At 36.5% G+C, this 18354-nt stretch overlaps 1 protein-coding gene across 3 annotated transcripts in view; it reads left to right on the plus strand.

Annotated features, from left to right (window-relative positions):
• The window catches only part of SIK3 (SIK family kinase 3), a 246893-nt gene that overhangs the window by 160722 nt on the left and 67817 nt on the right, over window positions 1-18354 (plus strand). For all 3 annotated transcript variants that reach the window (XM_081272989.1, XM_081272991.1, XM_081272990.1), the window contains exon 4: window positions 11003-11164. In XM_081272989.1, the coding sequence (XP_081129115.1) occupies window positions 11003-11164 (162 nt within the window). The remainder of the gene's footprint in view (window positions 1-11002; window positions 11165-18354) is intronic.

Below are 18354 nucleotides of genomic sequence, written 5' to 3' on the forward strand. Positions count from 1 at the left end.
TATCAAATTGGTACCCTAGTACTCTCCACTGGAGACCAGTAAGGTGGATTTTGGATATTTTACAATGTAATTGTGAATTATGGTCTTCAATGTATTTGACGTGCTTCAGTCCATCAAGGCATTGTTCTTTTGATGTTCAGGTTGTCCCTCTTAGCCAGTGGTGGTTCCTGTGTTCTTTTGAAGTGATCTCAGTAATCTCTGATATCTTCTTTGCTATCAAGCACAATATCACTAGTTTATCTTGAATATTTGGATCAATATTTGGAATCAAACATTTCTCTTAGCAACTCTGGGTCCTTCCCGTGGAAAATAGCATTTAGAGACCAGAGTATTGGCACTATCCCTAGTTCATTAAGGAGAGTGTTCATTAGCCACTGGGTTATTATTGCTTACAGATCTATTCTTGTTCTTACAAGAACCTTGTTCTTACAGTCTAGGTTGCTTACAGTCTTGCTAAGTTGTTGAGGTTGGCTTTGAACCTGTGATCTTCTTGCCTCAATCCCCGAGCTGCTGGGATTATGGCATGTGCCCCCATGTGTCTATTCTAGACTTTTTTCCCCTTTTTTTATAAAGAGAAAAGTAAGATTTGAATTTATACTCCCCCTCCCCCCTTCTCTGTTTCCTCTTCTTCCCTCTTCATAGTAGTGGGAATAGAACCCAGGTTCTCAAGCATGCTAGGGAAATGCTGTACCATTAAGCTATACCCAACTCTTTTTATTTTGAGATTGGGTCTCTCTGAGATGCCTAGGCTGGCCTCAAATTTGTGATCCTCCTGCTTCTATCTCCCAAGTAGCTAGAATTACAAGTAGGTGCCTAATTTCTACTTCTTAAATATCATATCTTTGCATCTTTTCTATGTTAAAACCATATGTTAAAACCTATGGTTTCAAAATATTTTGAGATGAGAGAACAAGGGAAAGATTAATTGATTCAAAACAACACTAATACTGTTACAAATAACGAGGAGACTCTTGATTCTTTTTGTTTTTAGGATATTTGCCATGAAGCATTTGCATAGTTTATTGAACTACTACAACAAAACACCTTAGGCTAGGTGAATTATAAATAATAGAAATACATTTCTTATAGTCTGGAAGCTGGGAAGACTTGGAGTCTGGTGAGATCTCTCTCTGTGCTGTCTTTGTCTGCCTGCTGCCCTGCTCTTAGATCCTCAAATAGCAAAATAGTGTAGAGGGAATGAACTTGCTCCCTTAAGTCCTTTTATAAAGGCACTTGTCCTATTCATGAGAATATAGTCTTTATGACCTAGTCATCTCCTAAAAGTCACACCTCTTAATACTATTGCATTGAGATTAAGTTTCATTATGAATTTTGGAGGCACACAAACATTTAAACCATAGCAAAGATATATAAGCAAAATACTGCATTTTATTATCACTTTAAAAATTCTCCTCATAGTAGTTATGTCACAACTTTGTATGTAATTATGTTCTTTTTTTTAACAGTTTGCTTTCAACTTTCAGAAATTGCTTATCCTTCTATTTGATTCAACTCTGAATTGTTTTAATTATGAAAGACATTATGTGTTTCCATGTAAAACTGGGTGCGTTCAAGAATGTGTTTCTCTATAAGCAACTGTTTTTACAAGCGTTTCATTTTAAATTAATTCTTTTGGAAAATATAAACAAATATACACACATACACAGATGTATGTTTTCATTTTCCCTTCCTACCTACACAATTAGAAGCATTTATGCATATTTTTCCACACTTTGCACCCTCTATGATAGAATTAACCAGCAAAGCATTGCTCATACATTGATGTAACATGAGAAATTCTTTGTATTACCTGAGAAAAAGAAAAATAATATTCTTATTTTTTTCAAAGAAAAAAGAATTACTTGGCTCACTGATTTAGAAGTTTCAGTCCATAATCAGTTGGCCCCATTAGTTCAGGCCTGTGGTGGCTCATCATGGCAAGAACACATGGCAGAACAGAACCATTCACTTCATACCAAGAAACAAAAGAGAGCCAGAGAAGGGGCTGGTCTTTTACTATCCCCTTCAAGGACACGCCTCCAATGATCTGAAGACCTCCCACTAGACCCACCTCTTAAAGGTTCCACCACCTCCCAGTAGCTCCAAGCTGGGGATTAAGCCACAAGGAAATTTAGGGAACAATTAAGATAACAACTGTAGCACATTTAAAAAATATTTTTCACTAAACATTTAGAAATCCTTAAGCATTATAAAATAAATGTTGTAAATTAAATTTTATACAATGTTATATCTAAGTACATGTATTCTGCTGCTGGAAAAATCAAGCAAGAGCTTGAATCGTTTTTGGATAGTACAGAGAAGCTTGTTACTTTAAGAAAACCTATAATAATCCCTTCAAAAGACAATAATCACACATAATTTGTTACATATTAAAATAACTGCCCCTAAGTAGTAGTGTGGCTTTGGGCAAGCTTTTTCTAGTTTGTTTCTTTCTCTTTTTTTGAAAAATAATATTCTTGAGATGCTTTTGGAATACATGGGATCCTTTTTCACAGGCTGCCTCAGCTTTTGCTTATCCTAGAAATGTTTAAGAAGCCATAAGAAAATAAATTTTTCTTTATCCTTTATGGTGAATGGACTTGATGTGAACGGATAGTGTTTTTTGTTTTATAAAGACAACATTGAAAATACTTTTTAAATTTTCTAGACTACTTTTTTTTTTTAGTTGTAGGTGGACACAATACCTTTGTTTTATTTATTTATTTTTAATGCGGTGCTGAGGATTGAACTCAGTGCCTCACACATGCTAAGCAGTTGCTCTACCACTGAGCTACAACATCAGCCCCAGAAAATACTTTTTATAAACCTTGTTTAGTGTCAAAGTGAAAGGTAAAAAGCAGTGTGTTTTTGTAAAACCCTATAGTCAGCCCTCTGTATCCTTGTGTTCTGCATTCATGGTTTGAGCCAACCGTGGATTGGAAATACTTGAAAAAAAATCCCATCTGTACTTAGCTGTGTAGGCTTAGTTCTTGTCATTGTTCCCTAAAGAATACAGTATAGCCAATACAGTATAACCATTTACATTTACTTTATATTAGGTATTATAAGTAATCTAGGGATATTTTGGAGTATACAGGAAGATATGTGTAGGTATTGTGCAAGTACTGCACCATTTTATCTAACAATTTTAGCATCTGTGGATTTTGATATCCTGAGGGTTCCTAAAACCAGTTCTGTGTGGAAACCAAAGGCCACCTGTAGTCTTGAGTTAATTTATAATTATCAAGCGTTCCTCAAACGTAGAGCACTGTTCTATGTAGTAAAGAAACAGAAAAAATAGAAATAGTTCTAGTTTAAAAATTTCAAAGATAAAGCATGTCTTATGATTGTTAAGATATTTCTCAAAACAATTATGTTTTCTCAAAAGAAAAGATGGCAGAAAATTTAAGGTACTTTTTGCTTTAATACCTAGTATAGACTCTCCTGTAAGTGACATTACTTCACAAATGTTAATGTACCTCTTTGGATTACTTTGGAAGACTAAATCCATTTAGTTGAGCAATAAAATTTAATTCAGCATTCTTTTTTAAAATAAAATCCAAGGTCCATCTTTGCTAGCTACTCCTCTGGACAGAGGATTAATATTTAGAATGTATAAAGAATCCAAAAAACTTAACACCAAAAAATATCAAATAACCCAATTAATAAACAGCAAATGAATTAAATAGACACTTCTAAAAAGAAGAAGTAAAATTGATCAACAAACGTATGAAAAAATATTCAATATCATTAGCAATTACAGAAATGCAAAGCAAAACTACAGGAAGTTTATCTCACATCAGTGAGAATGGCATTCAGCAGGAATACAGATAATATGTGCTGGAGAGGATGTGGAGAAAAAGGAACACTTCTACACTGTAAATTAGTACAACCAGTGGAGAAAAAGGAACACTTCTATGCTCTAAATTAGTACAACCAGTATGGAATCAGTGTAGAGGTTCCTCAAAAAACTAGGCGTGGAACCACCATATGACCCAGTTATACCACTCCTTGGTATTTATCCTACAGAATTAAAGTCATTATACTATAGTAATACTCTCATACCCATCTTTTAGAAGCACAATTCACAATAGCCAAACTGTGGAACCAGCCTAGGTGTTCATTAGTGAATGAATGGATAAAGAATATGTGGTACAAATGCACAATGGAATTTTATTCAGCCATAAAGAAAAATGAAATTATATCATTTCCAGGAAAATGGATGAAACTAGAGACCATCATGTTAAGTGAAATAAGCCAAATTCAGAAGGTTAAGGATCAGTATATTTTTTTCTCATATGTGGAAGCAAGAGAGGAAAAAGGAAAAGAAAGGTGGCTGAGGTGGGGGGCATCTCATGAAAATCAAAGGGAGATCAGTAGAGGAAAGGGACCAAGGGGTGGGGAACAGCAAGGAAGGGGGAAAGTGCTGGGAAGTGATAGTGGCCAAATTATATTGTTATATTGTATGCATGTACAAATATGTAACAACAAATTCCATTATTATGTGCTATAATGCACCAGTAAACATGTGGAACGAACAAACAAACAAACAAACAAAAAATCCATGGTCCAGAAGTAGTTTTAGGAAGCAGGAATAAGAATTCATTCAGTTACTATTTGTTCTTTCAATATATACTAAGTGCCTCATGTGCCAGATACTGTTCCAAGTATTAGATACAGTAGTAAACAAAATAGGCAAAATTCCCTCTTCTCATGAAGTTTACTTGCTAGTAGGTGAGACAGACATTACACAAACTCTAAGTAGAATGTAAAATTACTTAGAAAATGATAAAAAGTTCAAAGGAGAGGTAGATATCAAGGGGAGAGCTGACAATCACAATAGGAGTGGCAGGAAAGACCTCACTGAGGTTATGTTTTTATAAAAGCTCATGCAGAAAAAAAAGCTAGCTGAAGAACATTTTAGGCATAAAAAATAGAATAATTACCAAGAGGCAAGAATATTGCTGTTGTTCTTCAGAAATAGCAAGGAGGCACATATGGCTATGTAGAATGAGTGAGCCAGTGGAAGGTGAGATTAGAGGTCACAAACTGGAATCCATTGGATTAGACAGGAAAAAAAATGACATTATCTGATTTAGGGTTTAAAAGAACCATCCTGACAGCATATAAATGCAAACTTACTTTCATTACAAGAACTTATACACAGTTGTCCATAGCGGCTTTTTCTCTAATAATCAAAATCTAGAAACAACCATCATGCCTTTCAATAGCAAACCATTGTATAGTTTCATACTTCTCAGTAGTAAAAAGGGACAAATGATTTATATATGCAACAACTTCTTTGGATATTAAGGACATTATGGTGAATGAAAAAAGCCAATCTCAAAAAGTCACCTACTATATGATTCCATTTATATAACATTCTTTAAATGACAAAATTATGTAGGTGGACATCAGATTTGTGGTTCCCAGAAGTTAGGCATGGTGGGAAGAAGGGAAGCAAGTGTAACTGCACCAAGCAGTTCTCTATCTCATGGGAGTTTCACAGATCTGCATATGATAAAATGACATAGAACTCTATGCACATTGTACCCTTGTCAAATTCTGGGTTTTGACATTGTTTTTTAACTATGTTAGATTTGACCCTTAGGGGAAACTGGAGGGTATATGGGACCTGTTTGTACTATTTTTGCAACCTCTTTTGAATCAATAATTATTTCAAAAGAAGAAGGAGAAGATTGCATTAGCTGTTATCTTTGAATGCAGATGCAGAAAGCCAAAAGCCAAAGTAGTGCCACTAGTTAGCAGTATTATTAGGAAGAGATTGCAGTAATCCAGAAAAGAGACAATGGCTGTTCAACTGACTTGGTGGCACTGGAGTGCAGTGGAGAGAGGAGTGAGGGAGAGCTGAATTCTGGATATGTCTTGAAGGTATAGTTAATAGGATGTCCTAATGGATTGGGTGTGGGGTATGTGAAGAAGAGAAGAATGGAAGACAACACAAATTTTTTTGTCCTACACAACTGGAAAAATGAAGAAAAGTAGTAACAAGCAAATCAAGAAGCCAGGTGTAAGGTAGTTATATTCTTGGCAAGGACAATAAAATGACAAGCCCTCTTCCTCTAATCAGTGGCAACCTGGGTCTGTGAGTTCTAAGACAATAAGATATTAAAGTGAGTGTAGTCTTTTTTTTTTTAAACTTTTTGATTAGACCACATTTTTTTTTTAATATTTATTTTTTAGTTATTGGCGGACACAACATCATTGTTTGTATGTGGTGCTGAGGATCGAACCCGGGCCGCACGCACGCCAGACGAGCGTGCTACCGCTTGAGCCACATCCCCAGCCCGAGTGTAGTCTTTAAAACAGAAAAGCAAGTGCCCTTCTGAACCTGCTCTTGGGCAGCTGATTTATTTTAACCTCACCCTGGCTCTTTTGGAATGAAGCATTTGTTTGATAAACAGGAAGTCGTTTCCATGGGTGTAGGAAGAAGAAATGATAGAACTGAGTGACAAAGTAAAGAATTGCTAGCTGTGGTTAGCTTGGGATGGGCAGAAATTTTTTCAGGTAGCCACCTAAGGGGGGCACACGTGCTGCCTTCCCCCTTTCTCAGCTGTGTTTGCTGTTCAGCCTGAGAAATACGGTTTTTGCCCATTGCTGGACATACTGTCAGGTTCCTTTTCAGCCGTGTTTGGCATCAGCAGTGAGTTGTAGTCTTAGCAGATGAACGAAGACAGTGTCTGCTTGGAGTGGAAAAGTGACTTATTTTAAGCAATATTAGCTCATCGCACTGTCCCATTAGTGGCATGCCTCTTGAGCGTCCAGTGAAGCTGCTCTGGGGAAGGGAAGCCTGGCTTATGTGTGTTTTCACTCTTTGAAAGGTTAGAACCTAAATGTACTACGAGGTATTTCTTCCTAAGAATGGTGCAATATTACAGAGAATTCTGAAGGAAATTTTATGTTCTAGTGTTCTGGGACTTTTAAAATCGAAAAATTCAATTCACCCCTTAATCCAATAATATCACCCCTTCGAGGATGTATTAGTTCGGTAGTGTCACTAACTTTGTGTGGGGGTGGGTGTGTAAGAGCAGATAAAGATTAAAAAGGCCAGTGCCAAATGATTTATGTGATTGAAAAGTGAGAAAGGAAACTTAGACTCTTTACTCTTGGTAAGAACTTGAAACAGAAGAACCATTTTTGCCTTTTAACTGAGAGTTACCTCATCCCTGTCTGGTTTAGATGGTGGGAGTAGAGTTGTGGTAGAAGAAAACTTTAAATTTTTCCCAGTTCTAAATAGATAAATAGTTAACTGACCGTGAAAAGGGACTGATGAACTTTATGTAGCAGGCGTCTCATTGGAGTTTATTTAGATGGGGGGGCAGGAATCTAGAAATAACAGAAGCTGGGGTCATGGCTAGCTTGTCAGGTGATTAGATAGAGGATTTGGGTGATATCTGTAGCCAGTGCTTAGGAGAACTAGCCCACTGAATTGCCTGAAAGAAGTACAATAACTCTTTAGAATTCCTTGCAAGTGGAGTTTATCCTGACAAGGTTCAAAATTTATTTTACTTTGAATATTGTGTGGACTCAGGAGCCATTTTATTTCATGGGCCTTCTGAAAACAGCCAGGATTTATTCAAATGCTGTGATGGGTGTGTTAAGTCCAGGCTGGGCTCCTGCTCTGGATTTCTTCACTTAAAGTTAAATATCACTTTTGAACTTGAACTTTTGCTGCCTATATTGAGCACATAGGAATATAAAGCAGCCATTTGTCAGCGGGCAGCTGAAAGGCGATTTTCAGGAGGGACTGAAAGCCACTGCAGGCTTCCTGGCACACCCACTAGACCCCATGGGGAAACTAACAGGGCGAGTGGGGGGAGTCAGATGGCAAAAATAAAACCTGAGGCTAAAATCTGAATGAGACTAACCCACTAATACCCTTATGCGGGGAAGAGCACAGTGCTACCAAAGAAGAGAAAATTGAACATCGAATACAGTAGCTAGCAGGAAATGTCTAATATTTGTAGCTAACATTTTTTTTTCTTAAAAAAGTGATTTTTGTATCTTCTTTATATCTATAACTGTAGGAATACTGTGGTTGACTTTGGGGAAAATATTATAGTTTAGGCTGACGGTAGCTTTAACTATTATAGTTGTACCCACTGTGCCGCCACAAATACCTTTTAACCAGAACCATTAACAGTGACTATGGGTATATAGAATAATAACCTTTAAGCACTACAGAATCCTGAAGAACTTTGTCATCTATTTCAAAATGCTTAAAGATTTCTGGTATAATATTGAATGCACCTTTTTAAAATTGTCTTTTTAAAACATCTTTGAAAATTAGAGTTTTGTCATAATAAAAGCACAGATTTATTCCCAAATACACTATCCTTTCTTTAGCTATGGCATGCAACCGAGTTTACTTCTGTTTAGCACATCAAGGGGTGGGAGTATTGTCAGCATGAATGTTTTGTCCAAGGACAACCAATGTGTCATTGTGGAGATAAAACAGAACTAGGCTGCATTCCTACGGCTCCTGCAGGGTCTTTGTAGCAATTTGGAGAACTTTCTAGTCATTTTAGGAAAATAAGGTACTTAGGAATTTATAGGTTTTTTTTAATAAAAGAAAATCATTTTGGAAATCACAAAATCAATCATTCTGTCGCTTTTAAAAAGTGCTTTGATGTGTTCTGGTAATTAGTATTTACTGCCAGACGAACGTCTCTGGGGCATTTTAATTAATGGGTGACTTGGCCAGATGAGCTTCTGATGGCAAACCTTCATAAGAGCTTATTTTTATGTTTCTCAAGAATAGCTGTCTCTTCAAAGCTCTTTAATTAGACAAAGTTTAGCAACTAAAACATATTATTAGAATAATTAGGCCTCTCTTAGGAGAAATAGGGGGTCAAAGGAGCAGGTACTGTTAGAGAATGGCCTCTTAAAATAAAACATAGCGTTCTACATCTGATGGATGTCCAGTTCTTTAACAGCTTATGTTAAGTTACTGTCCCTAGTCACAGACTTTGTGTTGTTTAAAGTTCATATGACAGATCTCACCAAAAGTCTAAACACACCAGAGTATAAGCTCGTTTATCACTATCTCTGAACTCCTATTGGAAACTGTGTTCTAGTCCTTTAATGGCCCAGCCAAAGACTTTTTATTTTCTCTTTTTTCCTATTAATTGGTAACTTGGAAATAACAATAATTATTTTAAATGAAATGTTTCAAAGATCTTGTGCATGGCAAATAAAAATTATAATAGTTTTTTTAAAATTTCTTAATTATTTATTTATATGACATGTTTTTAAAGTTACTTTAGTGTTCATACTCCAGAATTTTATGTTCTCTATGGTCAGGATGTGGTTTGAATTTTTTCAAAATCTGCTGTATAGATGGATTATATCACCTGGCTTTCTTTCTTCACCCTTCTCCTACCATTTCTTGCCCCAAGTTCCCAGTCTTTGCACTAGTAATGATGTTTTACCCTGAATTTTCTTTTTGTGATGGGGGTGGGGAGGAGGTAATACCTGACTGGTCCTGTGGGTGATCTGGTGGTATTAGTGGAACTACTTACTATTGATAAACAAACAGCAGTACATTTTTCTATATTGTCTAATTTTTCACTTTCCTACTATTTCAGGATGTTTAGAATGGCAAATATGTCCTCTTTCCTGCTAAATCAGTTGGTTAAAGGACGGTGCTGATGACACTATTAAATATTTCAATCAGAATATACTGTATCACAACTAAGATTTTTAATCGTTTCAGCTGTCATGACCTGTGTGTGTTGGTTTATGAAGAACTGAGTCATGGATATATATGTCATTGATTCAGTGTAAATCTGCTGCCATTATTGGATAGTATTTAAGGAACTTCCTGTATTGATTAGAAATCAGATTACTTTTTAAAAATTTGAGGATGGCCCAATTTATAGATTTATAGAATTTATCACATGGATATTCTTTAGTAACATGTATTGATGCTGTTTCGATACTGTGACTGAAAGATCCGACCAGAACAATTGTAAAGGAGGAAAAGTTTATTTAGAGGCTCCCTGTTTCAGACACCAGACATCTCAATCCATAGACAGCAGGCTCCATTCTTCAGTGCTTGAGGCGAGTCAGGACATCATAGCAGAAGAGTGTGGCAGAGAGAAGCAGCTCACGTGATAATCAGAAAGGGTGGGGGAGGGTGGATATAGAAAGAGGTAGTCCATTCTCCAGATACAAAGTATATACCCCATAGCCATGCCCTCCACGAACCACTTTCTCCAGCCACAACCCAGTTAATCCCATCAGGGATTGATTAATTGATTAGGTTAAGACTATACCCGGTCATTTCTCCTCCAAAGCTTCTTGCATTGTCTCACATGTGAGCTTTTGGGGGATACCTCACATCCACACCATAACATGATATCATCTGTAAAAACTTAATAGCATAGTTTTAAAAACATTTGGTAAGTCCCCAAAATGCAGATACAAAAATGTAGGCATGTTGCTAAGTGATCAAAGTGTAGAACTTCAACAGAAGAGATACTGGCCTGAACAGAGTCCTGAATAAAGCATTTCTCTCCCTTGGCAATGCCTGCTTTTTCTTAAATTGCTGGTTTAGGGACTCTTGCCTTTTAACTCACCTTTTAACGCAGGAAATACTTCTTATCTTTATGTGTGCGTTAGCTAATGTATGTGTAAGCTTTTGTAATGGGGAGTATGACAAGCAAGGTGTTGAGTGTTGTGATTCTTGAAAAATACCGTTAAACCCCCAGAACACTTTTTTCTTACAGTAGTACAAGTGTGTTGGTATGCACACTTGCACGTAACAGGATTTATACTTAAAATAGTTGGGTTCTTATTATTACTGCTGAGTTTTTATGGCTACAAATCAGGACTAGAAACATGTTTTTCTCATTTTATTTGTTTTACTCCTTTAACTCAGCCATTTGGTGGGGCCTCCAATCCATCCCACCTGAAGACTACCTTTTGATATTATACCAACATCCAAAATGGGTACTGACTGTGCTCTTCTTCAAAACAGACCACCTGGTGGCCCATGGTAGAATGGCAGAAAAGGAAGCCCGTCGGAAGTTCAAACAGATCGTCACAGCCGTGTATTTTTGTCACTGTCGTAACATTGTCCATCGTGATTTAAAAGCTGAAAATTTGCTTCTGGACGCCAATCTAAATATCAAAATAGCAGGTAAGAAGTGTGCTGAGAATGTAAGAGAGGGTCAAAGATCTTTTCCTGCAGGGTTCTTAAATTCAGGAATTATCTATTTCCGTCTATTTAGAAAGATGTACTAGGAAAGTAGGGGAAAAATTTTTTTAAATATATTTTAGTTGTTGATGGACCTTTATTTAATTTATTTATATGAAATGCTGAGAATCAAACCCAGTGCCTCACACATGCTAGACAAGTGCTCTACCTCTGAGCTACAATCCAGCCCATAGATTATTTTTTAATAGCCTAAAAATTTATAAACTTTCAGAATACATTTTTTAAAAATGTGGTATTAATGGAAACTAGGCTATGGTAAAGAAATAAAAGTATGGTATTTAAAATTCTATTATTTTGGTTGATGGGTTCTTTTTAAATAGGAAGAATAAAAGGTAGAATAAAATGGAAAGGAAAAACTGATAAGGTTGTGTGCCCTCTCAGCTTCAGTTGAAGAGGCTGATTTATGTCACTACCAAATAAAACATGCTTATTCTGAAGGCTGTGTTTTATGGTAATTTAGTAAGAGTAGATCATCTAGTGGCTGACTGGCAGTCCAACCTTCCCTCCCCGAAAAACCATATTTTATTAAAAGCTGCTTCATCTCTTGAGATGCTAAAAGGTGAATTTAGGACCACTTAAGGTTTTTCTGAGCATTTTTTGGATACATATATAAATATATATGTCCAGATTTCATAAGTTTATTAAAGATGATACTCAGGTAGTTTTAACTAATCTTTTTTTTTCAGTCTGCCTTTTTATCTCCTCGAATTTCACTAATCCGCCCATCTGACAGTGCCTATAAAGCACTTCCACTGTAACTCTGCTCATGCTTCAGTTTTACTAAACTATCAGCATTTTGCCTAAAGAATACAAGCTCACCATCTATTGATAGAAGAAAATGATTACAGTCCTTATAGACACTATAAATAATAAGCCATTTTGGTTTTCTGATCATTTCCCTCATCTCCCAGATTACAAAGAGATCAGTTCATATAGAGAGCTGAAATGTAGTTTCAGAATTATTGCCTTGGAAGATCAAGATGACAAAAGCAGTTCTAAAGATTTTCCTCCTTGGGCTAGGGCTATAGCTTGGTGGTCGAGTACTCATCTAGAATGCCAAGGCCCTGGGTTCAATCCCTAGGACCACAGAAACACAAACAAAAACCTAAGCTTACTCCCTTAGTAGGCTGGAAGATAAGAAATAAAATTTATATTATATGTCAAAGTACCTATAATACCCTTGCTAGCTGGCAATTCTTTTGCCTTTCCTTTGTGTAGGTTCCCTTTTACACCCTTGGAATGTCACCTAGGTTTTAACTTATATCAGGCTGATGGCTGCACTCTGGTATAGAACTTTCATATCATTTGTAGACTCTTTTGGGGCTAGCTCCTTACATAGTGTATAAGGTTAAGACTTTCTTTATCTTACAAGAAAATCATGTTTTTCCTTTCCTCTTGGGTCTGTTTTATTTTCTCCAACCATCTCTAGATTTTGGCAGTTCCCACAGAAGTGGGTTGCAGCCTGGCAATTTTAAATCCTCTTTTGTAACTATTGTAGTTTCAATTAAATTAATAGTAATAAAATCTACCAAACTTCCACAATCTTTTTTTTAAAATTTTTTTTAAGAGAGAGAGAGAGGGAATTTTAATATTTATTTTTTAATTTTCATTGGACATAACATCTTTGTTTGTATGTGGTGCTGAGGATCAAACCTGGGCCGCACGCATGCCACATCCCCAGCCCCACTTCCACAATCCTTAGAAGTATGATAGAATATATTAACTCTTACTTTTGCTGTAACAAATCACCATACTTAATGACTTGAAACAACAAAGATTTTCGCTTACATTTCTGAAGATCAGTAACCCAGGGCTAAAGACAAAATGCTGGCAGGGCTGTTTCATTCTGGAGATTCTGAAGAGAAAAATCTAGTTTCTTGCCTTTTTTCAGCTATTACAGGCCACCTGTATTCCTTGGTTTGGGTCCCCTAGTCATCACTGCAGCCTCTTGCTTCCATTGTCATATCACCTGCTCATAGCTCTAATCCTCCTGATTCCATCTTGTAAGGACCCTCGTGATTACACTGGACTCTCCCAGATAACCCAAGATAATCTTTCCATTTTAAGATCCTTAATCACTTCTGCAAAAAGTCCCCTTTACCATGTAAGTTAACACATTCACAAAGTATGGGCTTTAGAATTTAGATATATTTGTTGGATCATTGTTGGGGGGAATCTTTGGATTACAGACTAGGGTTGTAAATTGAAAGAAAGCCCTCTTCATGTTCTGTTGTTTTATTCTTCCTCCACTGACACAAAATTAAAGTTTTAAAAGTATGTTTCCTTTGTTCTTAATTTTGAATTTAGAACAGTTTTGACTCAGTTAAAGAAAATTCCTATGTCCTTTAGTTTTTGCACTGAGGAACCAAGAGTAAATGCAGAGTTCATTGATGATTGAAATTGGAAACTACTGAAATATTTGGGTAAGGTGATTTTTAGGTCCCCCCTCCCCCTTCCTCCCTTCATTAGTAGTTAAAACAAGTCCAAGTATTCACAGTGAGAGTCTGTTACCTGCTGGCGTGTCATTATAGACTCCTGGCCGTGCTGGCAGCCAGCCTTGGGCTCTCTGTGTATAACACATATACTTTGGCAAGATTTTCAAATTGATCAACCCACAGCCTGCATTTTTATTGTTTGTTTTCAGAGCAAAACAAAGATTAAATGAGCACCTCTAGTATTATGGCCTGCTACAATATGTAACATTTTTCTTTGCTTATGTATTTTTTTCTCTTACATGCCGTCATTACTCAGTTTCTCAGTCATTGCCTGTACTTCCTTTATCACACATAAATTAGATCATATTCTCATTCCCATCTGCCAGATTTTCTTTGAACTTAATGGACCAGGGGGAGAAATGCTTCCAGTTTAAGCTGAGTAGAGCATGGCTAATTATGGAGGGTAGCTTGCATGGTTTTGACAGGAGAAGTTCAGATAGGTAATGAAATCAACTTTAATTTTAAAAGTTAAAGTAACTTTCAGATCTCTGATCTTTTTGGTCTTTTTGGATAAAGCATTTTAAATCTCAGTAAGAAGAAAGTACTGTGTGTGAAAGAAACACGAGAGAAAACGAGACCCTTTTGTTTTAAGATATTAGTTTTAAGCAGCTCATCTTTAAAATCATCATACATATACACTAGCTAATAAAATTGGAACTAATGAAAATTCAAATTAAAGCAGGGTGTGGTGGCCCACTCCTCTAATCCCAGCTATTTGGGAAGCTGAGGCATGATAATAACTGGTTCAAGGTCAGCTTGGGCAATTTATCGAGACCCTGTTTCAAAGTAAAAAGTAGGAAGGTCTCAAATAGCTTTGTGGTAGAATGCTCCTGGGTTCAATCCCTAGTTACCAACAACAACAACAAATCAAATTAGGAAATGTTAGAAATTCATGTTTTCCTTATGATTTTAAAAATCATGCATTCACTATAGAAGATGAATAATTGTTCTGGGATGTTTGTGTTTATTTTTGTATGGATTAATGTGGCAGTTTGTGTATTATTTGATACTATAAAAATCTAGCTATTACAAGTACCCATGCTGGCCTAGCTGTCTTAGACTTGTGCTCCCTCAACGTGAAGGTGAACTTCATTTTGAGGTATTATAAGAGTCAAACATCATTTCATAGTTTACAGTTTTTTTTGTGCTTAAATTCTTATTTATGAATTTTTGTTCTGTTTCTAGAGAATGGTAAACAACCATTTTCTTCCTGGTTTTAGAATTTAAAATTTTTTCTTAATGGCACAAGCAAACCTGTCTTGAGTAAAAATTTTTAAAAGATGTTTTCATTATTAGTAATGCAGTATAAACACTGATCATTTCCAGAATAAAGAATTTTATGTCCGAAAGGCAAAGTTACCAAACCCGGGACTAAGAATTTGCAGTGGTTCTTACTTGTTGTTAAAACAGTCTGTGCTTGGGTAGCAAAAAGAGCAAACAGAAGCTCAAACCCGTGTATTCAGCCAGCAAATGTTTTGACCTCCAAATGTTAACATCAGAATTAGGCTTTGCATAGTTAAGTCCTTTACAAAGTATTTTAACATATATCACTTAATTTCATAATATTTGGCATATAAATATAACTTACTAGAAAACATTGAAATCCTTTCATCTTCTGACACAATTCACTTTCCAAAACCTTGAATTTCTTATAAATGAGTGCCCATGTAAAGTTTCTTTCATATAGAGCCCCAAGCTGGGAAAAGAAGAGGATTCTTGGCCTCTGCCTTTTCATTTTTTAATGCTTCAGGTATGTGAAGTTCCACAGAAAATCATGAAGGCCTGAAGAGATACAACCTGGCTCTCAGCATGTGGCCTGCATCCCTGGGTGATGGCTACATGATAGTTCAGTGCAGTAGAAGAGATGTTACAGGCACATCATGGTTTGTTGTCACACCAATGGCACAGTCTGATTACCACAGTATTTTAGGAATGAGGAAACCTTTATTTTATAAAATTTGAGTAGATTGTGTATCCCATTTGTTGTTTCACTCCCACCAGCTAGCACATACCTGTTCTGTAGTAGGTGCTCAATAACTTCACGGATCTGAATTTCACAGCAGTACTAGTAAAGACATGAATACCCTATTGAGGACCTAAATGAGATAAGACTTAAGAGATAATGGGATCAATAACATAGAGAGACTCCTAGAAGCTTAGTCAACCAGCAAATGCTGATAAAGTGATATGTGCAGGCACTGATTGGAGGCCTTGGGGATACAAGTGGCAGATACAAATATCCCTTGGAAATAGCAGTCTGATGGGGAGAGATAGACAAGCAAATAAGCTCTCAAGGAATCTGTGAAAAGGACAAAATCTGAGTAATAAAAATCATGATAAAACCATGGCAAGCTATTGCTTTTAACTAGGATAGTCAGAGTTGTCCAAGCAGAAGGAAGAGCAAGGCAAAGGCCCGAGAGAGATGAATCTAATATACTTGTGAGGTAGGAGAAAAGTCAGCCTGACTGAAGATGATAAGAGGAGAAGGGGAAAGAGTTGTAGTGGGGGAGATGGCAAGGGCCGGCTGCTCGTGGTGGGACTGTGGGGGTTTATTTTTATACCAGTGAAAAGCTCAGTTGCAGAAGCATGACAACACTGGCATGAGTATAGCATGTTTGCAAACAAGGCAGGAAAGACAGATTTTATACTAGATCATAAAGTTATTTGAATACAAGGCTTAATAAATCAGGGTGACAGGAGAGAGAAAGTGGGAGTAGGGAAAGGGACAGGAAGGGTAATAGGAAGACCAGCGAAAGAAGGGCTGCCAAATGGTAAAATCCTGCATGAGGACAGTGGTAGTTGACACGGAAAGGCAGGAGAGGGCAACAAGGTACCAGGGAGAGTGGAAGGAAGGTCTGGATAATCAATCGGATATCTGGGCCAGTAGGAAGGAACTTTCAAAGATATGTTTAGAAATAGAGATTATATTAAGCTATCAAATTAAAAATGGTGTTACCTGATTTTTTAAATTGTTGACGAATTGCTATTTGAAAATAATCTTGTTTCCAAAGATTCAATAGAAAAAATTTATACTTAAAAAAAGACTGCCTAAATAAAAATTTTTTAAAAAATTATGAAGTATATCTGGCTTACTCCCTGAAGAAAAGTTCTTTCAAATATTCAGATGTTATGAGAATGTTTTGAAAATTGTGGAAACTTTTTTTTTTTAACCTAAGAAATTTGGAAACTTTTCTCTTGAAATGTTGACTCCCAGAATGGGCTCCCTGAGACAGTTTCCACTCCCGTGTTATTGTTTTAGTTGGCAGACAGCAGAGATCTGAAGGGCAACTACAAAAAGCCAGTATTTTGGAAAGACTTTTCAGAGTGCATGGATTTAAGGTACTATGGAAATTTTTGACCTTAATGCAGTGAGAGGAAGACTGTCACATTTTTTTTTTAAATGAGAAATCAAAGCATTTTGTAAGTCCAGTCATCACTCATTCTCAGTAAGAATATACTGATATGCTATCATATGGAAAAACAAGGTTGGAATCCCTGGATTTTGGGAAACTCTTCTACAGCATAGTGCTTGAGAATGTCCCTGACTGTCCTCAGGAAGTTACTGTGCATCATGCATTGTATCAATCCAAATTTAATTTTATGATTCTGACACTATTTAGGTTATCATTCAATGCACCTTCCTGATTGACAGGTTGATAAATTGGTACCCAGAGAAGGCTATCATGAGTCCTAAATTCAAGTCTTAATCAAACCTAGGAATTTTAACACCTCCACCTGTGTCTCTCCACGACATGGCATGTGACACTCAAGTAGAAGGAGGTGCTGAATAGCTTTCATGTATTGTTGACCATTGGCAAAGTAAAATTTGAAAAATTATTTTCTTCTGAATCCTATTTCTAAGGCCAGACTTTAAGCGAAAATTATTCCAAAGGTATTTCAAGTACACAGGTGACTTATTTTGTATGAAAAAAAATTAAAATTAAAATTAAAACAAGCAGATTTTTGTCAATCATAGTTTTAGATTATAAGTGAAGTCTTACTAATCTTGAAAAGTGATTGCATCCTGCTAGGATCAAGGACGATTTTCAGTTTTATAGGGTTTCATTCACGATAGTTCTGCTACTAACACAGAAGCATCACTTCTCTGGTTTCCCACACAGCAGAGGGGAATGAACTCATTTAGGGTGGGATGATGCAGTCTGAAATGACCCACTTCAAACACACTTTTAATCAAATGCTTGAATTTTAAAATTCATGCACATTTTATATTCTATTCAATATCATTTATATTCATGCTAGTATCTATTAACTACAAGTCACTTATTTGGGCATAATTGGAAAACAAGGGAACTGGCTGGCGGTGGAGAATAGAAAAGGAAAGGACACAGAGGGCAGGAAAGAAATGGAAACATTTGCTTTAAGGCCTGAGGCAAAAGAAGGGAAGTGGTGGGAAAGGAACCTGAGCCTGAGTGCTCGCCCCCTCCAGCCAAGGGAAAAGGGAGCTGAGCTGAAGGAAGGCAGTTGAAGCGCAGTGTGCTTGTTCTACCAAATCATGGAGATTTCAGATGGCTCTCTGTCTCTGAGCCCATGTCGTTTAATGTAATGGAATGATAAGTATGTGAAGTAATCAGTATGTTAATTGGCCTAATCTAATCA

This window comes from Spermophilus citellus, assembly GCF_964194105.1.
Source record: "Spermophilus citellus genome assembly, chromosome: 2".
Lineage (NCBI taxonomy): Eukaryota > Metazoa > Chordata > Mammalia > Rodentia > Sciuridae > Spermophilus > Spermophilus citellus.